The 26,037-nt window shown below is 40.1% G+C and overlaps 1 protein-coding gene across 2 annotated transcripts in view; it reads right to left on the bottom strand.

The window, feature by feature from the left end:
* Nucleotides 1–26,037, bottom strand: part of khdrbs3 (KH domain containing, RNA binding, signal transduction associated 3) — a 160,803-nt gene that overhangs the window by 39,046 nt on the left and 95,720 nt on the right. The window contains exons 1-4 of one of the 2 annotated variants that reach the window (XM_080862700.1): nt 23,218–23,857; nt 15,101–15,247; nt 14,102–14,241; nt 4,479–4,659 (exon numbers count right to left, since the gene is read on the bottom strand). In XM_080862700.1, the coding sequence (XP_080718826.1) occupies nt 4,479–4,659; nt 14,102–14,241; nt 15,101–15,247; nt 23,218–23,406 (657 nt within the window). In that variant the 5' untranslated portion in view covers nt 23,407–23,857. Of the gene's footprint in view, nt 1–4,478; nt 4,660–14,101; nt 14,242–15,100; nt 15,248–23,217; nt 23,858–26,037 lie in introns of those variants that run through there. The other variant, XM_080862699.1, reaches the window with a different exon arrangement.

Genomic DNA, 26,037 nt, shown 5'->3' with positions numbered 1-26,037 from the left:
AACACGATTCAATTAACAGTGCTTGGCTCTCAGCAGGACTCGACATGCGGAGAAGTGCCTGAGGGAGATTTTTTTGTTTTTTTTTTAATGCCACAGTAGTCAGCAAGGACTCACAATGCTCAGAACGGATTACTGCTCCTGGAGGATTTAACATAAACAATTCCAACCCACATGCATTTCACACTTCGTGGTCCTCTCACCCAAAGGAATTCAGCTACCGTGTGAACAGAAACAAACACAGTTTCTCTCGCGTACATCTCCGGCATGGAGCTGATGTTCTACTATTTCGGTTAGCCTCCTTGGATTCTGTTCCATATTGGCAATGCTGGAACGGAAAGATACCAGCCAGAGCCTCATTTCTGACATGGGAGTTACATCATGTTTAATTCTCCTCCAATGGGATTAGCAGCAGGTAAGACAGTGATCTCAATGCACTTAATGAATTACACGAAATGAGATTTGGCTGCAGTCACAGTAGGCACTCAAGACGGCCGGGGCAGCCAGGACTGGAACACGGGATAATGACATTTTCGTGATTTTGTTTGGTAACAATTAGTTTCAGAGTAATTTGATACTGATGCAAGTAGAACCTTTAACAAAAGGTGCATGCCGACTGCATGGCGGGGCATCATCAAGACAAAAATCGCAAGGGGGTAATCTAGGTCTGGCTCTTTCTTCCTGAACAAGAGCGGAGAAGACGCCTCCAGTTGAACAAGTGTTCTGGCCCGTGGCGATGCTGAGCAGAGCACAACGGGAACGTGTATATGAGCAAAAGCTAAGCGGTGACAAATGAAAGCAGCGAAACATCCCTTTGTCATTTCATTGATGAATACAGGGGCCTATTTGTCAGCGGCCGACAGAGAACGCTTGCCCTGGGATAGTGATACATTCAGATAATACAGAGTAACTCATTGAGCCTCTAATTTGCAGCGATGTGCTTCGATTTATCATGTGGCAGATGTTGGGGGTCTTTTTTTCCCCTCACACACAGACACACAGGTGCAGGTGTCGGGAAGGGAAACGGGGGGGGGGAGACGGGGGACGGGACACAGTTTACAACTGTGACAATGATGGCAAACAGCTGGTCCAGGAGTCATTCTCTACGACCTCCACGCATTTGAATTGCAACCTCTGAATAAACCTGTCAGATGTGGTTAGGTATGGGCTGCTGGGGCAATTTTCCAATGCAGGCCACCTCCTCGCTCCTTCCCTCTGCTAAATATGCGATGCTGATCCCGGGGTCTCTGGGGAACTTGCCTTGACAGTGCGGCAGGAGACTCTCTTGGCAAATGCACAAAAGCCTCTGACTCTAAGCCTAATGTATTCATCTCTGGGAGCTGTTGATATTGCAGGTTACCATAAGACTGTAGGTAAGCTACAAGAACAGTCCACAATAACAGCTCGAAACAGCTTAAAGGGAGGGAACTTGAAACTGATTTTTTTCTTTCCACAGGGATGTGAACTACTACAAAAACACATCTGGGAGAGACATCTGTGCCACATTTTGAGTATCAAACAGTTAATTTTCTGTACTCTGGTGATACCATCTTCACCGTTTTGTACCTTTGCTGCACTGATTTAAGGTGGAAGACCTACACATCACTCTCAGATATTTTTCGTGTTCCATATAGACCGTGCTGAGTCGACACAATTACACAATTGTTTGTGGACGTAACCTCTTTAACTGTAAATGTGTCTGACATTCATGTTATGGTGATTAACTTCATTCTTTAGCCTCTGGACCCAGATTTTTAGGCTTGTTAAGAATAATGTTGATTTCAGGTATGCAAAAGCTGACTGAAATCTAGAAGGGCACAAAATATTACTGTAAGATCTGTTAGCAAGCTAGCAACAGCTCGAGAAAAATTAGCCTAGTGGCTCCTCCATGATTATCCGCCTGCTTGCAAGTGAAGTCTACGCTGTAGAATGAGATGGAGGTAAGAAAAAGATTCTGTATATGAGCTATGATGGTAACTTAAAATGGTAAACCACTGAAAAAGTATTACTCACTGGAATTAACTGTGTTCTGGTAGCCTAACAATATACATTTTAAAGCTGTAAGGAACTTTTGATTTGACAGTCAACATTTTCAACACGTCTGGTTAGTATTTGTGCAGCACATATACATCAATAATAAATCAAAAATATTTGAATTAAAAAACAAAACAAAATGAACGTCGTGCAATTATACTGCGTTATATTTCCCTTTTTTAAGAGGCATCTGAACCACCTAAAAAAATGGGAATTTGTGGGACTATTTATAGGTTGATGGACCGCTGTATAATTTAAAGCTTTTAAGAAAAAAATTGTAACTTTAATTTATATTTGTTTTACAGTTAAGTGATAACATTAAGTATGTAGTATGAGAACTAACTGTGAATAACAGAAGAATTTGAAGTTTAAAATACATGCAAGAAGGCTGGAAGTAACATTTTTTTCGTTTCTGAAACCATTTTGGACTGACCTCTAACCCTAGCCTTAAGTTTGCCAGAGACGGTGGATCTTAAACAGGTTACAGTTTTATGACATCAAAATGTAACATACTACCTCGAACATAGTCACATCTAGTTTTTTTCATATATGAGACAAGATATTGTGTGTGATCCTTGTTTTATTATTATGCTGCTCCAATATTGATAATTCAGAATTAGATATCAGATGCATACATTCTGACCGTTAAGGAAACAACAGAGGAGAGTTTACATTTCAAACTGAAAAAAAAAAAAAGACATCTTACTCTTAGGAGAAAATAATGATCCCATAATGTCCATTAATTAGCCACAGGCTACAAACTGAACTCAATTTTTATCCCGTATTCATTTAAATTCAAGCTAATTAGAACAAAGAACATAAACCAAATTATCCTTTTTAAGTCTCTGTTTGCAACATAACCATTACAGTACAAACTGGAGGAATACCTTAGTAGTTAAAAACACAACAGTTCTGAGGCCTAAGGGACAACGCTGAAGTGTCAGTGAGACAGTGTACAGCCAAGTAACGTTGGTATACTTGGAAACCAGAAACTATACCAAGTATAAAAATATACACATGAAACTCGTGTTTTCAGAGTTATGACTCTGAGAAAGAGTTCGATGTTTGACACACATTATAATTACACCTCCTTCAGCTATATGTCGCAGCATCTCCTGCTGCTGCCACGCTGATGAACAGACAGATCAGCAATGAAATTGCTGCAACTAATCTGCTGTTGTTTCCATAACACAAGCATGCATGAACACAATGTTCACTATTCTTGGCTTCTTCCTCCAACTCTCCCACTCCCACTGGGGAAATGCACCTCACAGTTTGAAAACCCCTCATCCACAGTAACCAGGTCATCCCCGGTGGAGAAAACCCCACTCCTGTGCTTTAAAATGTAATTTTTAAAACTAGATTCTACTCTTCATAGTATGGGGGTGGAACTGTCCAAAACAAACACCTCTAAAACTAAACTAACATTACAAAACAGATGGACTCCAAAGCGACCCATGCATTTTAAAGCCTAAATGTTGTGTTTTTGAAGAAAACCATCGACTATTAACCTGCAGCTTCCCAGAAATCACAATGTTATCAAGCTACATTCATAGAGAACGATCATAGACTATTTGGACACAAATATAGCTCAGTCGAAGATGGATGTAACCACTGTGATGTCATTGGTTGGTGTTCAGACTCATTGTTTGCGTTTTTTGCTGCTGCCGTGTTGGTTTGAACAGCAGTCCCCAACCTTTTATAAATACAACTAAATAAAATGATACGACCGAGACAAAAACTGTGGTATTTTGTAAATATAATAATAAACACAAATTCACTGTGTAATTGTGTAACTTTATTAGCAGCGTCGTCCTGAGATGCACCAACAACATTGAGACTAACCTCCTCCTCTCTGCCCCTTGATGCTCTGTGGTTGCTAACGTGTAAATATTTCGTTCAAAATAAGACACACGACTACAACACATGAAAAGACCCAGGGAAACCGAGTTAACGATAAAAACCCTGAAAACCATAAATTTCACACCCGAGCCTCAACTCACGCAGCCCAGTACCAAACGACTCATGGACTGGTACCGGTCCGTGGCCCGGGGGTTGGAGACTGCTGGGTTTGAAGACCCAGCAGTGACCATATTTGGAGGGTGACGTGCCAGCCTCAAGTGGGCATCAGAGGAATAACAATTTCTCCAGTGGCTTGATTTTTAATCCCCAGAGATTGCCTCATGGAAAGAGTAAGACGTAAATTTAACTGAATCTATATTTTTAATATAACATAAAAGTCAATCCAAATCTGAAATATTTCAATAAAACTCTCTCATTCTTATTTTAAAAACGAGTAGCAGTTGATATGGCACTCAGCCCTACACTATGTTAAAAATTTATTAAACTTCAATTTCACACACATGGACACAAACTGCAACACGCAAACATATTTTTGCACACGTGCGCTCACTGCTGTGTTCTCGCATTATATTGGAAATACTCACATATTCGCCGTATGAGTCCTGGACTATGGGAGGAACTGGTCTGTACCCGGTGGCCGGGGGGGCCCCTCTGGCTCTCTGCACCCCTCGCCCTCTGGAGGACGGAACCCGGCTGGGCGGGGCTCCTCTGGGTGCGGCTCCTCGAGGCAGTGCTGCGTGCAGTGGAGGAACTCCTCCGCGACTCCTGACACGAGACACAAACATCCGCCCAGGTTTAGATGAAAGAGCTAATGCATGTTTTATATCTTATTAGCTTTTTTGGAGGCGACTGTAATAAATTCTGTAGATTACTGGAGGGAGGAATGGAAATGTGCGTCTAGCTGAGATGGATCAGATGCACAACACAACATATTCATATCATTTTTAAGGCAGTAAACGATACTGTTAAATGCATATCACTTCACAGTATTTCATCTATCTCAGATGTCCATTGCATTCCATGTCTTCACGACGATGTGCTGTAATATATCATGTTTGCAGTGAAGCTGCCTCATCTACTTCCATTCCAGTTAGTGATTTCCTACATCGGCCAGAATGACTTGACTGCAACCGTAGCAATGAATTTGATACATTCGGCAGGCAGGTTATGTGTGTAGGTGGAGAGAGAGGAACAGCGAGGGTGGAGGGCAAGTTCTTCCAGTCGAGAAGAAGTGAGTCATGTCCATTACTCAAAACACAGCATGTCTTGTGGCTGAATTGCTTTCTTGTCTATTACGGCAAATGTAGATAAAGAAAAAAAAAAAGTACTTCTGCCTGTTTTATAATAAATGTATTCTACTCTGTTTGTTGATTTTCTAACTTGTCAGCCTGGAGAGAAAAGCACTGGTTAAAATTCTGCAAAAACTGAACATTTCTTTAAAATCTATTTCTTAGACATGGTTTCTTTTGATATTTAGAACTGCCAACACCCGACTTCTGCCTTTAATATTTTAGTAGCCAAGCATGCCCATCACACGCGGCTCTGCAGCAAACGAGTGAGCGATTCTGATGACATCTGGAACACAGAGCCTAACTCGCACTGAAATCAAGACGGAAGCAAATTCAAGCTGCTCTGCTGGAAATCAAAGGCGGTCTGACCTTGTGGTTTGGTAAAAATGTTGCACGCGCTTTTTACATCGAATGAGCTTTCTTTTTAAAAGCAGTTAACTGATATGGAGCAGCAGCAGAAAACCGCCAGGGGTCATTTTCTTTCTATGCTTTCCATTTCAGCTCCTTCTTCCCATCTTTTCTTTTTTTTTTCCTGGTGAAACATCACAGATTTGGGGCAGGAAGACAGAGAGAGTGAAAAAAGACTAACCAGGATAGTAGGGAATGTTTACTTGATTGCAATTTGACCGTCATTAAGTTTAAATACTTAAAAAAAAAAACGATTCCCCTTTAAGTGCTGGATCCTTCTATTCCAGCAACAGCTCCAGTCAAAGTTAGTGTAAAAAGGAACATCTGTCACGGTTCTGGGTCCGTTGGACCCAGTATTTTGAGTTTATTATATTTCGGTTTAATTCTGCTTCATGGATTGTTTTCTTGTTCTCGTAGTGATGATGATTATTTCTTGTTTCTGTTTATCCGTGCTTAAGGATTTGTTCTCAGTTGTATCTCACGTTTAGTTTAGTTCAGGTTCCATGTGTCAGTCTCTGTCTGTCTCTCAGTGTAAAGTCTGCATGCTTGTTTAGTAATTCATGTGTCCTGTTTTATTGTGAAAGTCTTTGTCTTATGTTAGTGTGTGCAGCTTGGTTCCCACCGTCTCGTTAACCCTGATCTCTCCCAGCTGTGTCTCCCTCCTGTTGCCCATTCGCTGATTACCACCCTGTGTATATTAGCCCTGTGTTTTCCTGTGCTCAGTGTCGCGTCGTACCCGCAGATCCTGCCTGTGTGTTTCAGTTAGTGTTTTCATGTTTGGTTTCTGTTTTGTTGGTGCCAGCAATAAAGCTGTGGTTTTCAGTTATATTTCCGTCTGAGAGTCCTGCACTTGGATCCACATCTCCACCTGCCCGCACACAGAGCCCTGACAACATCAATTACAAAGTCTCTATTAGAACGGCATCAAAAAAGCGTGCAAATATGGAAGAAACTGCATGCTACTTCCACTGTAGGAGCCTGTGGGACTCCTGTCTTATCACGCACAAATTAAGCATGGTAAATGCTAATTACAGTGTAATTTAAAACACAGCCAATTATATTCTGACTCTGAGCAACACAAACGCCCTTTCTTCGTGACCTTGTTTATCTCAAAATCTGATAAAAGAAGTGTGTTTTCTTTTCTAAACACAAAGAGCAAACAACACGACTGCTTTCTCTTTCTTTTTTTAAAACGAGCGTCGAGCAAAGAGCGTTAAAGTCTCCTAATGGCCGTGAGTATTTTCATTTGTAGTCTTGTGAGGTCTCCAAGGAGCTGGAATTAGCGTGGGTTCACAGAGATGGTACAGAAGCAAGCATCGACTGGAGATCATTTGCATTTAAAGGATTTTATGCAAATGAGGCTTTGCTTTGCTAATGTTTATGGACACCAGACATTGCATCACTGCACTCTGCTAGACACTATTTACTATCATTGTTGTTTTCCAATTAGAGGTGCTTGCTCACCGGCCTGACCTATTTCATCACACATGAATAGCAGTTTCGGGTAAAACATGACCTTTTAACATGGAACAAACAAACACTGCTATTCACAAAATGTACGTTGTTAGCTTAGCCAAAAGGTGGTATACACACTCGCCTCAATCATGGGCTATTTCTGTGTGCTTTTTCACATGACCAGGGGAGTACAGTTAAATTAAGAAATAATGGTGTTAAATGTAAATATAACATTTTCACACTACACTGACATGAAGCAATAATATTATGAATTATTATTCTGCACAATTCATACTTTCTGAAGGTTTTCTGCTAAATAATATTTAAGTAAATGTTAATTTAAATATACCTGATCTAATAATGATTGTGGTATAGGAAGTAGTTTGGTTTAGTAAATGAATTTAATTGTTCACTCCTGCTAACTCCTTTCTATTGGCTGTTCACTGTGGGACCCTGTACTAATGTGAAATGTGAGTATGTGGCGCTGCCACCGACGGGATTAGAGTGTGGAACAGAATGTAGCTCAGAATGAAAAAACATTAACATCACTTTTAGTTAGTCCCTTATTCTCAGTCATGGAAGCCCCAGGGGGTAAAACTACTGTGGGGCCTGCAGATGCTGATAAAAAGGCAATAAGACAGGCAATAAGTCAGTCTGCTATCGAATGGGGTCAAGTTGACGATTACATGAATTGTGCTGGTGGTAATATGTCACTAAACTGTGATAAACCAGTGAAATCTGTTTCTGTCTGTTCCATCTACAGACACAGAAATTCAGATTAAATAGAAATTCACAGTAACTATTTCCAATCTGATTTCAGCCAGACTGCAACATGCATCTGTCTGCCTTTATGAATTAGATGGGAATTATTCGCAAGACACGAGGCAACTTTAGCAACCACCTTGTGATCTAAAGGGGCTGATAAGAGCTGAGCTCACTACACTGTGCCACTAAGGGAAGAGGAAGAGATAGTTATGTTGAAATACTTTTCTTACTTTTCAGTTTTCTTATGATTCTTAAATTATTTATTGTTGAATATTGTAAGATTTCATATATTTTGTAAGTAAATTGCAAATAGTTTCAGAAACTGCAACCAGGGGGAAGGCAAAATATGAACAGATGTGGTTCAAGATTGTATTTTTTTGTTAAATGATGGATTGGCATCACCTTTGTGCTTTGTTGCATCTCATCTTGGCTTGGTGTATTTTAAAACGTATCTGTGTTTGCATATCTGCATTTCATTTCCATATTGCCATCCTGAAAAGGGTTGTTTAACGTTAAAACCCTACAATCATATTGTTGTCTATCACTGCAAAAAAAAAAAAAAAAAACAACCCAGTACAATCTAGATGCTCATAATGCACATAAGGCCAAATCAATCTCAGAAGAACAGCTTGATGGAGGATCACTAAGTAAAGTTTAAAAGTTTAGATTTCACAAGTCAACAGTCATGACTTTTTAGACTAACATCTGTATAACTATAACTAGCTGTGTAAACTGTAAAATGATAACATTTGTTAATATAAAGTAGGGCTGCTCGATTATGGCAAAAATGATAATCACGATTATTTTCACTGAAATTGAGATCACGATTATTTGACGATATTTATTTAACCCTTTAAGACCTACTATAGAACCAAGTCCACCAGAGCTTATATTATTTTTTTTACATGCTGTAGTGCCATTTGTGGGAGCATTTCAAGTTGCTATACATCAATACAACTGTTATAGCCCATATTTTAATAATATGTATGCATTAAGTCCATAGTAATTACATAAATTGCAAAAAAGTGCAATAAACTACAAAAAAAAATTGAAAATCGCTTTTGTTTTGTTTACATATATTTCTACTTGGAGAAATTTAAGAGGTTTATCCCTCAAAACTTTAAATACAATAAAGTTGCAAAAAATAGTTTACAACAACAGGAAATTTATTTTGAGTGTCTTCATAGTTTTATTTTGGAGATACAGCAATTTTTATATACTGCAGGAAAAACAAAAAACAATCCTATGATGCAAATTTGCAAAGAAAACAGCAGGTGCATCATTTCACTGTGGGAAGTGTTACGAACAGCTGATAGGAACGGCAAAGCGTGTTTCTGGAATATTATGTTTTTGTTCCTGCAAGCGCTTTTTATGCAATTTTTGCAAAGCTATATGTGGAAGGAAACCGTGACCGAGGACAAGCTGATGGCATCAGATGTAAGTACAACTCCTCCGGTTTCATATGCAAAACAAATTATTGCGCTAGCTTACACGGTTCAGGTTCTACAGGGATTTAAAAATAGTTACGCAAAACGGAGCGTGCTGCTCTGACCGGCTTTAAAGGGTTAACAATGACTTTAAAAAAATAATATAAAATAGTGTGCAACACCACTGAAGTTTTTTTTTTTTAAACTCTCTTTTCAACCAACGGCAGTCACTCTCCAAATAACTTCTGCTTAGCTTTCCGAGCTTCCCTCGGGTCCTCTTAATCAGCGGTCTCCAACCTTTTTTGCGCCACGGACCGGTTTATGCCCGACAATATTTTCACGGACCGGCCTTTAAGGTGTCGCGGATAAATTAGGGAGGGGCTAATAATCGGCTCAGTCATTTTTAATGATCGTTGAAAGCCCAGATCGTAATCGTGATTAAAATTCGATTAATTGAGCAGCCCTAATATAAAGTATTAAAAAATACAGCCCACGGAGCATCTATACTGTATTTTTGAATAAACAGGTTTTATAACACAAGGATGATGGCTGTTATCATCTAATTTATGTAACTCGTGATCAAACTGCAGCCTAGAGTTCAAAACAGCCATACTCGTTACTGTAAGAGTAATGAAAACTTCCAAGAGTGAAAAAGCAATATGAGTTCTACATCACAGCACATGTTCAAAAAGCTTAAGCATCAAGGAAAGGGATCTTTTCACCTTCCATGCACTCCCACTTTGTTTGAGAAACTGAATTAAATTAAGGAAGAGCTAAAATGACTGTTGCCTGCAGGCAAACAAACTTAGCTTAGTTTGCCACAAATCAAACCAAATTTGGCTCATAGTCATAAACTCAGGAGACCTGCAGCAGCATGCACGGTGTGTGTATAGGGACGTGGAATGTTCTCCACTACATTTATTTTAAAATATTACTACAATGAGTTATTTTTCAGAATTACATTGCTAATATAAGTTGTATATATAATGTGTCATAATATTTAGCTAAACATTACACTATTGAGTAATTAATGTGAGGGCCTTTGATTTGATCTTTCTGACAGCAGAGCTACTGAGTGAAGTAACAGAACAAGAAGTCAGTCTTACTTCCAAGTTATTAGCTTCAAACTTCAAAAGTCTCAGCAAAATAATAAACAGCAGTGCGTGCTGCTTTTGTGTGTAAAAACTGTTCATGCAGCAAACTTATTGTGTTGCACTTGCCTGTGGCCTGATGAAAAATACAGATTATTGACTTGTACTTTATTAAAGTGGGTGAGTTTGTCTGGCTTTGCCGTAAACAGATGCGCCAGTTGATCTCTTGCATTTACAAAAAGGCTGTTCAAGGAATGCTTGCTGCATTTAAGTGCTGGTGCTGCTGTCAAAACCTACCATGAGTGGAATAAAGGGTCTACAGCAGGGATCCTGGGGGCCAAATGTCTACAATGTATTTAGCCCTTCGTATCTTTAACATTCAAAATGCAGAAATGTCTTTTTACACTTGTCTTTAATTATCTTATTTGACTGGAATGACAAATAAATGTAGCTCTTTATTAAATGTTTAATATTTAGGATACGCAATACCAAATTCTACCTCTAAAGCAATGGTTGATAAAAAGCACAGTTTTGTGCAAAAAGAAAAAAAAACTTATCTCCCTCATATTTGATGCTTTGCTTCTTTTGTTTGTGCCCTGTTAGTCTTCCAGAATACATTAAAAAAGCGTATAAATTCAAGGAAGTAGCAGCTGTATGCGAAGTTCCACAGTGCCAACTTCAATTGATAACGGCACTGCGTTGGGTTTGCTGCAACTACAGTTTCTCACTCTTCTTTTAATTCCTGCTGAGGTCTGCAGCCATTCTGCATGGTGTACTCAGAAATACCAGCGCTCATTTTCTGGCTTAAGAAGAACGTTTTTTGTTACAGTTCATTCTTTCAAAAAGTAAGAAACAACTTCCAAACTGTTCAATAACAAGTCATATTACACATGAAGTCTTTGTCTGGTTTGTTGTGCTCAGTTTGATACCGCTGCTTTGTCCTGTTGGAATGGCGATAGATCAGTACAGACACATTATGATACACGTCTTTCTGGCAGATGCACCAACAAGTATAAATGGCAATCTAGGCTCTTTACCAGGGCTTTCAAAATGGCCTATTTAATCCTGTGTGTTTTGTTTTTTTGCTTTTTAATTAGGATAACAAAATAATTTTGTTATCCTAATTCTGCAAAGCTCTGCGTAGGTGCTACACTCTGCATGTTGTAGCTGTGTCAAGGGGCAACATCACAAACATGTGGAATAGCTGGTAACATCACCGTTTGGTAAGAGTTGGTCCTTTAGCTTAGCCCCTAATGTTTAAACAATCAAGCCACTAAAACTACTGTCTCTAGTTGTTACACATTTTTCTTGTATCTTTTAGAGTTTTTACACAGTTCTTCCTCTTCTCTGCACTGTCAGAACTACAAAATGACCTCCAGCAGGACACTGGTGTGCAAGTATCTGACCAAACAATCAGAAATAGGGCTGACGTTCTCGAGTGGGCCCTGTGCTCAATACCAAAATTGGCAGATCCACAAGTGGTGCCATCTGCTTTTCACAATAAGGGTGGGTTCACCCTGAGCACAAGCTCACTTCACCTAAATCCAACAGAACATGAGCTCAGGTCCAGATTTTGGGGGACATTCCTCAGTAGGGCTGTTCGATATAACAATATGAAAACGTCTATCGTATCATATCACGCTATCGTTATCAGTCACTGTAGAAGTTCTCTCTTTCTCTTATATTTAATAAAACCACTCTACGGACGGACAAGCGACTGTTTTTATGCGTTGTCGTTAGCAACAACGATGGTAAAACCATCGCGTGGCTTCGCCGTCCTCTTGTTTATTTTCCACATAAACTAGGGCTGCACGATTTTGCATAAATCACGATTTTTTTGCTTAGAATTGAGATCACGATTCTCTCACGATTTTCTTTTCTAGTATAAATATTTATTGCACTTATTAACTGCACATCAACTTCGTAACAGTTGAAACTGAACATAAAAACAATAAATAAACATAAAAACAACAAATGTCTCACGTTTTGTCGTTGCCAAATGTTTTACTGCTTGAAATTCCGTCTCCACCGTTGCTCGACGCTGCGTGTATAGAGCAGGTAGTGCAACAATAGAAAAATAGTTGCGGGACGGCACTGTGTAGCGTTTGTCTAGGGTGTTGATCATTTTCCTAAATCCCTCGTTTTGCACAGTGTTGATGGGAGCCATATCTTTGGTCAGCTGATAAGTGATAGCCTCCGTAATGTCTTTGTGCCTGCGGAAGTTCGACGTGTATAGGGAAGCGCTGTATAAGGTTCCCGTTATTGATGTTTGGGTGGTTGACCGGAACGGATTTTCTCCTGTCACTTTCTCGTCATCCCTGACGTGCTCTCCGTTGTTTTTTCCCTGCTAATTTTAGCATCACACGGCACAGCTTCTGTATCACATGGTATAAGGCTCCGCCCTTGTCATTTGTTGAGCAGGAAGAGTGAGCGCTTGTTTTCATGCAGATTACGTCCCGGATCAGAATGCGGTACAATCGTCGTCGTCTTTTTTTTTCTTTTTTTTAAAAAATCGTTGTCATTTGGAAATGAGATTGCACATAAGTATGAATCGAGATCGCGATTTTCTAACGATTAATCGTGCAGCCCCAACATAAACCTTTCACAATAAAGCTGAAGATCCTGTTGAGATTGTTTATGGATAAGACGCTAAAAAGAGCCGTCAGGTGCCAAAAAAATAAACCTTAGAACAGGCTTTTCCCCACAGCACGGCGTGTAATAAATACTCACAAAGAAAACTGCGGCCATTTCAACTTATGTAACACTCGACCCCAAGTACACGACGTCCAGCTGAAAACACTTCACGCAAGTCGAGCTGCCCGAGATTCACAGAATTTACAGAAAATGTAAAACTTTTGTGATATATATCGTTGTCGGGACGATAAATGTTAAATGATATGAGGTTTTGGTCATATCGCACAGCCCTATTCCTCAGGACACCACCTGTCATCTCATTAGGAGCAGTACCAGGAGTGCTATTTTGAGTTGTGACAATGAAATTTTGGCAAAATTGACCAATCGCATAATTTTTCACTTCGGTGAAATTAAGTCCTCTTTTCATCAAATAATGTGGCATCCATACATTCCTACATTAGCCAGTCCATATCAATGTAGTTATCAAGCATGATTTGTTTTCACATTGAGATCTGATTGGTTTTCTAAGTATTCCTTTAATTCTTTTGAGCAGCGTACAGTGTCATGCAGATCCTTATGAATTACTGACGATATGGAAAGCAAGTGAAAGGCTTAAATGGTCCTAATGTCTAATGTTGAGTATTGAGTAATGTCAGAGTACTTTCTGACTGGTACTCTGGTATCAGTACTGAAAAGCCGTATTAGCCTGTGAGGTATTATTTAATTAAATCAAGAAGTAATCACACTCACACTGCTATCACAGCTGAGATTTCAGTAAATCCAACCCAGACTGCATTTGAAAAAATACCTAGGCTCGCCGTCACGTCAGAGATTCAAGAGACATAAGAAACATCCACTGTCTACCTTGTATTGCAAAAGCTAAACAAAAACACCAGATATTTCTTGTGTTGTTAGACACAGACGGTCAAAATGTGCTTTAATTCTAAATAGAGACATTAACTCATAAAATGCAACTGGATACTATATACATCTATTTATGGAGAAATAGATAAAGAGCCTTCCCAGTGGCTCTTTATCTGTAAATAATACTCAATCCCCAGATGATCTGAAATGCACAACATCTTGCACATAAACACAAACACACACACACTCTCACACACATTTGGGCACAGGTTACCTGGGAGGCCCTGGAACAGGTGTCCCTCTTCCACGGGCGGCTGACTTGCCCCTCACTGATGGCACCTTGGCATCCTCGGAGCCGCCGTTCAGGTATGTGAGCTCCTGCAGCTGGGCCTGTCTGATCTCATCATTGTAATCCTGCACACAGAGAGGCATCATGTTCACACTCACACACACATGCGTGCGTGCAGACGGCAATAGACTCGCTTTCAATTACACTGTATTAAATTACGTCCTTTATCTCCAGGGCTGCAGCCCCGGGAATATCTAATTAATATACTTTACAGTACTGCCGTGACCGCCGTTCCTGAGGCAGCAAAACATTTCAGATCATTCCTGTTGATAAATCCTCGGGACCCAGCTTGACTTCATCTTTTCACACAGCTGCTTTTTGCCCCTAACTTAAAACGGTATGGAAATATGGCTTTAATCTTAAAATGACTGATATGATTGTCATGTGTCCGCAGTATCAGTGTCTACACTTTATGGCAACTTTGAGATGAGAAGGTAGTCGGTGGGGACGGGACTGCCTATAATTAATGACGAGATGTAAATCATTGGTGCTCTGAGTATTGGAGACATCATTCATAATGAATGAAGAGTAAATAAGCTCCATGCTGTATGCTGCTGCCAAGGAGGGTTTGGCCCATGCAGAGAGATTCCCTCCTGTGGTCTTTTATTCCTCTTATACCCACGACTTCCCACACAGGATCACACACTGAATCACACACACACTTGGAAGACCCTGACAGAATTATAGTACAAGTTACAAACAAAGAGAGACAGTGAAAGAGCGACTCATCTCTGCTGTTATTCACTCACTTCACTGTGGACAGACTGAAATGAGTTGGCTGGGGCCAAAGGGCAGCTGGAGAGAGATTCAGGAGGAGAAAAAAGTAAAAGCCAGAAGAGGTAGGTGTGTGTGTGTGTGTGTGTGTGTGTGTGTGTGTGTGTGTGTGTGTGTGTGTGTGTGTGTGTGAGTAGAAAGGGAACATACTGGTATGAGAAACTTCTTGATCTCCTCCAGAGCGTGACCCATCCTGGCGTACGCCTCGGCTGGTGGGGCGAAGATCTCAATGAGGACGTGCAGGTCTTCGTTCAGGTGATGATATTTGGCCTCGCCGCTCTGCCGTAGCTCTTCTTCCTGATGCCACAACAAGAAAGAACAACAGTTTGTTATCATGTATTGTTTCTCTGAACAATAAGACTGGGCTTGCTTCCACTGCAAGGAACATTCACCTTCCTGTAACGATTTCCATAACTGTTAACATAATGAGGTTTGATGCTTTGCTCCTGCAGAGTTTAAGAACTTTAGCCAATGGGCATTCTTTACAATCTCCTCAGCTGTCACATTTAGCTGATTGTTTTTGTCCCATCTTCATTACTAATGGGCGGAATTGATGTGCAGTGCATGCTTATGCCGACATCTCTGCTTGTTGCATTTTGGCTCATCTATGTGATCGCTGTCACTTCATTAAAATAAATTAAGCAACTCTGAGAGGAAATGAAAGTTTTGATTTATAATTGATGGAGTGCAGTATTGATTTCTGTAAAACAGGCTTATGTGAAAAATTGAGAAGTCATTTAGAAAAATCATTTATACGGAAAAAAGATTTTTAAACCTTTCGCTCAGTGTGTAGTAGAGCGGTGAATCTAACATCCCCGTGCAGGTGTTTGTCCCAGATTATTATAATAATGTTGGTTCGGATCACACTGCAAATGACCAATCACGTTACGGTGACGTCATAGCGCTGCATCTTAATGGGAAAAAAAAAAGAAATTCAGTTTTATTTAGATAATGCCAAATCACAATAACAGTCGCCTCAAGGTTCTTTATATTGTAAAGTAAAGACCAGACCTGTAATAAAATATCCAGAGGGTTTTCGACCTACTGCACATTCACCTCCTCCTCTGCATACTGAGTTAATAGTGGAAACATCTCTTCCACTGCAAAACCAGCAACACGTGTCTTTATTTCCCACAGAAAGGCAGCTTTGGCTAAAGGCTAGCCATTATGGCTTCAGAGGTGTAGCACCAGCATCCTTCTCCTCCTCTACTGGTGGAGCTGTTGGCTCAACGTGTTTCCTTAAAACGTGAGTTTTTTAGCATCTAACGGACATGTAATAAGTTCTGCCATGTAACAGTGACCCTGTCTGCTATTTTGCTAGCTGATCTTAACAAGATAACGGATCACAAATGTAGGACTGGATACGTTCCTACTACGCAGCTGCTTGGCAACATGTCAGACAGAAATGACACACGTGTGAAAGCATGATGGACTTTTGTTCTTCCACTGCAAAAATTGACTTTTTTTATTTTTTGTGTAAAAATAAAATACACTCTTAACAAGCAAGTTTTGCACAAGAAAATTAAGCTTGTTCTAGGAAAATATTTTTCTCTATAAGATATTTCAGCTCATATTGAGCTTTTTTTCCCCAGTTACAGGGTATGGTAATGGTTTGGCTAAAATTACAGAATAAGAATACGATTACTTTTCTTATTTCAAGAGTAAAGCCACTTAAACAACTTTTCAATTCAAGAAATGTATTTAATGGGTGCTGGTTTAGCTCACTGTGTTGAGCGGGTGCCCGCATGCTGCATGGCTGACAGCCTGTCTTCCACTCTTTCTCTCCCTCTGTTTTCCTGTCGATTCTTCACTGCCTCTACCAATAAAGCCAAACAAAGGCCTAAAAAAGAAATATATTTAATGACACTAAAGTTTGTCCTACAGTTAGCTTCTTGTTTCTTCTTGTTTATATGAAAATCTAAATTAAGCTGTAAAATCTTAAGTCAAATTTTCTTCAATTAAGCGTAAATTGTAGACAGTCTTGTCCAGTTAATAGGCATACAGAAGTCAGAGTCATTTGCTAGTTTTAAGGATTCTAGCAAAAAAAATTTTGCTTCCCTATTGGCAGATTTTTTTGTCAAAACAAGTTAATTTTGTCAGATTTAAGAATATTTGGCTTATTTCATGTAGAGCTGTTTTTTTTTTTCAGTGTCTCATACAATGAAAAGAAATCTGCAGTACTGGACGCTGCCAGACGCTCATGTGCTTATGCCTGAAATTCTTACCCTGTCAGTTTTTTTGGATTTGATGAGCACCTTGAACAACGAGACATAAAACACTGACTCTCACAGACTGAATTGGTTGAATGGCAAGATAGACAACATGGAGGTAGTGTACTTTGCATTGCAAAAAGAAACTATATGGTATCTGCAAAATCAATATTTTGTGTCAATCTAAACCAAGAATAAAAATAGACTGACTCTAGACTTCTTTTTCTCCTCCACCAATATTCCCCTGCACTGATATCCTGTCCCTTAGCACAGCGCTAAGGTTAAACTCAGATTGTTGACCTTGTAGAATCAGCGTTAGTACAGCCTGGTATAAAACATTGTATGAATTACACAACAAGTCCTTTCATTAAGTTATCAATATGCACTTTACATTAGAAACTATAATCTTTCCCATGCTTTGACCTTTTTGTGTCACTTAATCCTGTAAAGTAACCGAAAGCTTAAAATGCACTGACAAGACATGCAAAATGTTCCTAAAGTTGTGTGTGATTTATGCACGTGATTTCACATTAACTAGTAAGACTTTGTTATTTTAGCTTAACATTGAGGTTTGGATGAGATAGACACACAGTCAGACACTGCATTTCATTCCCTTTCTCCCACATGTTGTTTGAGAAGAATGCACTACTGTGCAAATCTCTAATTCTCAGTTTATGTCATGTTCTTTTTCAATTTAAAATGATGTTTGGCAATCATAGAAGACACAGCCAATGTAAAGAAATATAACATTTAAAAAAAAGTTAACAAATAAATAAATCACCATCTATCATCCTCTGAGCCGACACAACCACCAAGCAAATGTGTGTTTTCCCTGTGACACGCCGGCTCCACAGTGGCACTCTGAGAAGCTCCGGTTTAAAGCGCACATTTGACTTATGCGAGACGATCTTTTATAGAATATCAAGGTCACCTTATTGTTGACAGCGAGTTTCCCAGATTACTGTCACGTGTAACAAAGAAAAGTGCCAAATCCTCTTAAGGGAAAGGCTACAATTCCATAAAAATGAGTAACAGATTAATATATTTGTATCACCATAGTTGATGATTAATATTCTTTTGGCGACACAAAGGTCACCAGCAAATTGCATGCTAATCCATCACATAGTTGTGTACATATTTCATGCAAGAGTCGAAGTGTCAACCTCATGGCTGAGCTAAAAGAAAAAAGGCAATGGATCAGGAAAGGATTCATCCTCTGGGACCACAAAAGTCTGACAATTTCACGTAAAATCTGTTATGTTAGCATGGACCAAAGCAAAGAACGGAACCATTTGGTCAGAGAAAGTACTCTGATTAGTTGTATAAGCTATTTACAATTCACTGATCCACTCTGATTTTCAAATAAAAAAATTTATGCGCAAGTTCAGTAAAGAGGATCTGTAATCACTCATCCGCCTGCACTCCTGTTTATTAAAGCCTCTAGTTGATTGTTTATACCACTTTGACTTCCCCACACCGTCAACTCAGTGCTCTTGTGTCATTCTGCCTTTCATTCCTGCAGTCTGCCTCTTCCCCGTTTCCACCTCACCCTGTTCACTCAGACCCCCTGCAAGCCTCGTCTTCCTTTCCAACACCACCAGCGTCTCGACATCAGGGGGTCCTGTCCTAATTCCTGTCAATTCTGGGACTCTGTTTTGCCACGTTGGTTCATCAGAGTCTTGTTAATCAAATTCTCCATCTCAATAAATCATGTTCAGTTCTTCCAAATCATGTCTTCTTATGGAACAGTCTTGTGGTGGGTGAAACATTATTTAATTACTCCAAAATATACCAGTTCAAAATAACGGTTTACTAGTCTTGGACTTCACACGACGGCCTTCATTTTATGTATAACGCTTTAACCTGCAACACTGTTTCATGGGCTCGCATGAAAGAGCTTGCATTTGTTGTTTACTTCCACCCAAACCCCTGAAAGCACAGCAGATGTAACTCGCTCCTCTCTGCCACGAGCCTGCGAGAGCACAGCGCATTCATGCTGCAACAGAAAAGTATAACGTGTAAACAGAGGGGCCGCACAGGCCATTCAGACCAGACAGAAACAGGCCAGTATTGTGTTATTGATAGCGAGAAATAGGACAGCAAAAAACCCCAAATGTCTCTGACCGCATCGCACAAAGGAAACAACAGGTTTGGCGTCCCAGTTTTTCCCTTTCAATGAAAAAAAGAGAAGAGAAAAAGGCTTCTCTAGGGCACTTCCAATGGTGGCAGCTTCCTCGTCTCCCTTCTCTCTCTCTCTCTCTTTCCAGCGTCACGCAAACCAGTGTCTCTGATGTCACCTAATTATAAATAACCTTCTTTTAAGAGTGCCTGTGGTATGTTAATGATATGTTAATTTCACCCATAAATCTGTGCTTTACGAGCAGAGGGCTCCTTTGCTCATAGCACCAGAGCTGCCGGTGTTGTGCAGGGAGTGTGAGCGGGGTGTTGGAAAGAGGCAACTGCTCACAGATCTGTCTCTCCTCTTCCCTTTCATGTGCTTCTTAGTATATTTGCATGAAAAAACATATGAAAAACAATCATTATCGAAGTTCTTTTAACTTAAAAAAAAGTCTCGGGCGTGTCATCTGAGGACTTTCTATTTAAAAACTGTTCTTTTTCCGAATACTCTGTCTTAACAGTCCATTTAACATGCAGTGTCATTGTTACACCTCGTGGATGGTGGCCACATCAAATGCATATGATATTGTAGTAGTTTTCATACATTAGGTGGCCTTTCTCAGGGCTGATGAGACGCATAAGTGATGCAGCAGAGTCCTATAGCAGCTCAGCAGCCCACAGCAGGAGAATACGGCTGTCGGCTTTTTATATCTATAGGCAGCGTCTTCCTTCTGTTTACATTTTCTTCCTCTGTAAATCTGCTTATTGAAAGCTGTTCACCCTGGTAACACGAGGCCACACAACACTGTGGACGTAGGAACTCCAGCAGCAGGAGCTTAGTGGTAAAAAATAACACCAAGCTTGGAATTGAAATTCACATTCAAATGAGATATTCAAGAACAGACAGTGAAAAATTCTATTATTCTGTGTGTGTGACAGGTGGGGTGAACTACACAGCTCTATCAGCCTTACTCATCTGCACTTCTGACAACCAAAGTGGCTCATAGACACACCAGATTTCTTCTTTAACGTGACAAACGTGTACTTACATATAGTCTGAGGAAATGTGTCTCCCAACAATAGCTGTCTCACAGCATAAAGGCGCACCGCCTTAGCCAAAAAGAGTGAGAGCTTATCTCTGCCGTACTGGTTTTCTATTACTGGTTACCAGGGAAGTTTGAAATGATTTGAAGATTATTCTATCTCATTTAAAGTTACTGAAATGATTTGAACCAGCTAGTATCTTAACCTCCAGATCTCTGAAATCTGCTGCTGAATGTCTGGTTCTCTTTGCTTTACATAGGAACATTTTCTAGTATTTTCACCATTGTCACTCTAAATATCTCCTAATACTGTTGAAAGCCAAGTTAGACCGACATGTCCTCAGTTCTCTGAATTGGTGAGTTTTTGTAATTTTGCCTCTGTGCAGCATCACAGTAAATTTTAAATCTCACAATCAAGAAGTAATTGAAGTGGACACGTTGTAGCAAAAGTATTACAAAAGAGTGTAAGAAAAGTACAAAGATTAAAATTAATTTAACAGTTAATTTACAAGCAGTTTTATGGCTAGATAAGGTCTGTTAATTTAGCCCTGGTCTAGACTGTGTACCCCGCCACTCGCCACAGCTCTGACAGGGTCCAGTACCCCGCGACTACAATTTGGGTGAGTAGTTAAGAAGAGGATATTTACCATAACTACGTGGAATTTTACCTAACATAATTATCGGGCAATATATTCACATATTTGACCAGTCAACACGCAGCTAAACTCCTAAACAAAAGGAACATGCTGCAATATTTATCTAAATAACAAACACAGGGCACCAATTTTACACCAGGAACCAAATGATCCATCATTATTCTCATTCTGATGTTCACGTTGCCATTGAGGCACATAAAACTAGCTTTCTTTTGATTAATGTTAGCTGATGATCGCTAACCTGATAGCATGGATTAAAAAAACAAAAAATAAAAAGTAAAAATAAAAACAAATTTGCAGCTACCAGCTAACCTTAGCTTGATTGCTTGGAAATGCTGTTGTCACTAAAAATTATTTGAAGCCAGACTGTTTTTTGGTTGCTGTTGTTTTTTTTTTTTATATAAAGGAATGAATGAACTGAGGAAAGAGCAAGCGTAAAGCATGAGGCCTTACCTTGCAAGCAGCTGGTTTCTCATGAGAGCAAGATTGCTACAGTCCATCCTGCCAGACATCATGCGAGCTGAGCAAGAGTTAGCTTGAACCAATTAGCATTCAAAGTGAGTGAGTTGCAGCTACTTTTTTTGAAAGTACCTTTTCAATTCACTTTAACCTCCTAAGACCCGAACTCTTTCATGTCATGCATTTTTAATTTCTCTTCAATATTTGGGTTGATTTGGACCTGATGAATGTAAAAACAAAGAATTACCAGTTTGTTTTATACCTGATTTTTGTTTCTGGGAGAAATGAAATCCACATATGAAGACATTCGTTGTAAATTTCGATTGACCAGTAGCAGTATAATGTCCTCGTAAGTGGATATCAGGCCCTTGTAGAGCAAAATTGAGTATTTTGGTCTAGACAACCCAAAATGTGATGTCCACATATGTGGATGCCAGGTCCTAGGAGGTTAAGATGCCAGCTAGATTTCCCGTTTAAAAGTCCAGTTCTGTGAGTGAACAACAGGATGACTTTATATGTGACCTTACGTTTATTTAAAATCGTGGCTTTATTTTGCTATATAGTGTTTAAGCACTCTAACCCAAAGCGTCTTGCAGGGTTTTTAGAACACTAGGGTACAATACAGAGCAAAATAAATCATATAAGTCTACAGAGTCTACTGCACAATGCTTTGGCAAGTCTAACCAAAAAACAAGGTAAGCTCAGCGAATTGGCTGACTCTGCAGAGGCCACGGTGACAATACAACATCACAGAAAACTGTACCAAAAGGCTCTAAAATTACTGTGCTACTTAGTGTGTTTCAAATAAATAAAACTATCAATCAATGAAAACAACTATAGGTAGAAATAAACTGTAGCAAAATGCTGTTGAACTCAACGTTATCTTCCACATTTAATCTACGAGTTTATATGATTAAGTGGTTCATCATGTTAACTTGTTAATGAATTGTGGAATGATTAGCCATGTAGTGTTGGTGGTGGAGCAGAGTAACAGCTTGCTTATTAATCCTGATGCAGAGCTTACTAAAAGTGAAACAAAGGAATTGCGACTGTTTTATCTTTTAGGAAAATTAAAGAGTGAGCACAGTTCCCAGGGAGGAAAATGGATGAGTTAATCACGGTGCTAATGAGAAGAGGGTGGGAAACACAGATGACTTTACATCATCCTGCTCTGACAGCAGCAGGACAACTGAACTGCTGTAAGCTGGAGCGGTGACTCCCGGCTGCTCTGGCTCCTTCCAGCTTCTCGGGACTCACGTTCTTGTGAGCACATCAAGGATCTGCAGCAAACATTTGTGTAGTTATAGTAGGGCTGCTCAATTAATCGAATTTTAATCACGATTACGATCTGGGCTTTCAATGATCATTAAAAATGACTGAGCCGATTATTAGCCCCTCCCTCATTTATCCGCGACACCTAAAGGCCGGTCCGTGAAAATATTGTCGGGCATAAACTGGTCCGTGGCGCAAAAAAGGTTGGAGACCGCTGATTAAGAGGACCCGAGGGAAGCTCGGAAAGCTAAGCAGAAGTTATTTGGAGAGGAGAGTGACTGCTGTTGGTTGAAAAGAGAGGTAAAAAAAAAAAAACTTCAGTGGTGTTGCACACTATTTTATATTATTTTTTAAAGTCATTATTCAATACATTGTTATTGTTAACCCTTTAAAGCCAGTCAGAGCAGCACGCTCTGTTTTGCGTAACTATTTTTAAATCCCTGTAGAACCTGAACGTAAGCTAGCACAATAATTTTTTTTGCATATGAAACCGGAGGAGTTGTACTTACATCTGATGCCATCAGCTTGTCCTCGGTCACGGTTTCCTTCCACATAAAGCTTTGCAAAAATTGCATAAAAAGCGCTTGCAGGAACAAAAACATAATATTCCAGAAACACGCTTTGCCGATCCGATCAGCTGTTCGTAACACTTCCCACAGTGAAACAGACGTCAGCGCGAACTGTCGCATGTCCGCCATTTCCTGGCCGAAACCGGAAGTGACGTCATTTTCGCGGAAAATGTATTTTTTTTTTTTTACTTGTACGCCTTAAAAACCTATACTGGTCATGTTTGACTTTTCTGAATAGTTTCTGGGATGCTTAGAACTCGAATTGCACTGCTGGAAATAGTTTATTTTGATGCACCTGCTGTTTTCTTTGCAAATTTGCATCATAGGATTGTTTTTTTGTTTTTCCTGCAGTATATAAAAATTGGTGTATCTCCAAAATAAAACTATGAAGACACTCAAAATAAATTTCCAGTTGTTGTAAACTATTTTTTGCAACTTTTTTGTATTTAAAGTTTTGAGGGATAAACCTCTTAAATTTCTCCAAGTAGAAATATATGTAAAAAACAAAAAACAAAAACGATTTTCAATTTTTTTGTAGTTTATTGCACTTTTTTGCAATTAATGTAGTTACTATGGACTTAATGCATACATATTATTAAAATATGGGCTATAACAGTTGCATAGCAACTTGAAATGCTCCCACAAACGGCACTACAACATGTAAAACCGTTTCTTCGCCCGCTTTGAGACGACCAAGCCCTCAGCTGCCACACCACTTCCACCCGCCCCCAGCACTGGCACACTAACACTTAGGGAGCACCAAGTGAGGTGTGTTCTAAGGTCAGTGAATCCCAGGAAGGCGGCAGGTCCTGATGGAATACATGGAAAGGTTCTCAGAGCATGTGCTGACGAACTGACCGGAGTCTTCACTAAAATCTTCAACCTTTCCTTGTCATCAAACACCGTCCCGCCCTGCCTCAAAACCTCCACCATCATCCCCATCGCCAAGAAGACAGCTGTGGCCAGCCCAAATGACTACAGGCCTGTTGCACTTACGCCTGTAGTGATGAAGTGCTTTGAGAGACTGGTCTGTCAGCACATCAGGGCCGGTCTGCCTCCCACTCTGGACCCCCACCAATTTGCCTACAGGAAAAATCGTTCCACCGAGGACGCTATCACCATAGCGCTCCACACTGCGCTGAGTCACCTGGAGCACCGAGGAAGCTATGTGAGAATGCTCTTTCTGGACTTCAGCTCAGCATTCAATCATATCATCCCGGAGATCCTGGTCCAGAAACTGTCTCACCTGGGACTCTCCACCCCCATCTGCCTCTGGATCAAGGACTTCCTGACAAATAGACCACAGTCTGTCAGACTCCTGTCAGTCCCCTCCTGTTTACGCTCTACACATCCGACTGCTCCCCTACCCATCTCTCAAACACCATCATAAAGTTCGCGGATGACACCACAGTGGTTGGACTCATCTCAAGGGGGGAGGAGTCGGACTACAGAGATGAGGTCAACAGACTGACTGAGTGGTGTTCAGTTAACAACCTCCAACTGAACACCACGAAAACTAAAGAACTTATCTTGGACTTCAGGAAGGGCAGAGCAGACCCGGCCCCACTTTACATTCACGGGAGCTGTGTGGAGAGGGTACACTCCATGAGGTTTCTGGGCGTGCAGATATCTGATGACCTCTCCTGGACTGCAAATACTACAGCGGTGGTTAAAAAGGCCCAGCAGCGTCTCCACTTTCTGAGAGTGCTCAGGAGGAACAACCTGGAGGAGAGGCTGCTGGTGACATTTTACAGAGCCACCATAGAGAGCATCCTAACGTACGGCATAACAACATGGTATGCAGGGTGCTCAGCTGCAGACAGGAAAGTACTGCAGAGGGTCATCAACACAGCCCAGAAGATCACTGGCTGCTCTCTGCCCAGCCTGGAGGTCACTGCAAACTCTCGGTACCTCAGCAGAGCTGGCAATATCATCAAGGACCACTCTCACCCCAGCAACCAACTGTTTGAATTATTACCGTCAGGCCGACGGTACAGGTCACATAAAACCAGGACAAACAGATTCAGGGATAGCTTCTTTCCCAGAGATATCACCGTAGTAAATAAGCACAAAAACAATTGAACCTATTCCATACCGTCACTGTCATTATATTATGCTGCTATTCATACTGTCATTATATTAATGCTGCTATCCTGTATATATTGTACATACTATTGTTTGAGTACTTACGATTGTTTTTTTTTGTACCTTTTATATTTTACATTTATATTTATTATTGAAACTTGCACCAAGGGAGTGGCACTCCAATTTCGTTGTACTCTGTACAATGACAATAAAGGCTATTCTATTCTATTCTAAAAAAATAATATAAGCTCTGGCGGACTTGGTTCTATGGTAGGTCTTAAAGGGTTAAATAAATATCGTCAAATAATCGCGATCTCAATTTCAGTGAAAATAATCGTGATTATCATTTTTGCCATAATCGAGCAGCCCTAAGTTATAGCAGTTCTTGCAGTGTCTCTGCCACATGTAAGAGCTTAAAAGCAAATGAACTAAGCATTGTCTAGTTTCACCCCCCAAGAAGCAAGTCTACAATTACATTTCCATGGGGTGAAAACGGTATATTATCACCTTTCCTGTCAGTCATATGTAACCCAGAGGTATGGTGCAGTATGCATTTTATCATTATAAATAGAAATGTGTCCTTAAAGGAAGCGGTTCTTCACTCGGCGTGTCTGTACAGATAAGACAACTTTGTTTTCACTTGTCTAGAAAAAGCCTTCGGGGGTCTCTCTTTGC

Source organism: Rhamphochromis sp. 'chilingali', assembly GCF_963969265.1.
Source record: "Rhamphochromis sp. 'chilingali' genome assembly, chromosome: 17".
NCBI lineage: Eukaryota > Metazoa > Chordata > Actinopteri > Cichliformes > Cichlidae > Rhamphochromis > Rhamphochromis sp. 'chilingali'.
Note: the sequence above shows the minus strand (reverse complement) of the source record. Positions and strands in the feature narration are given on the sequence as shown.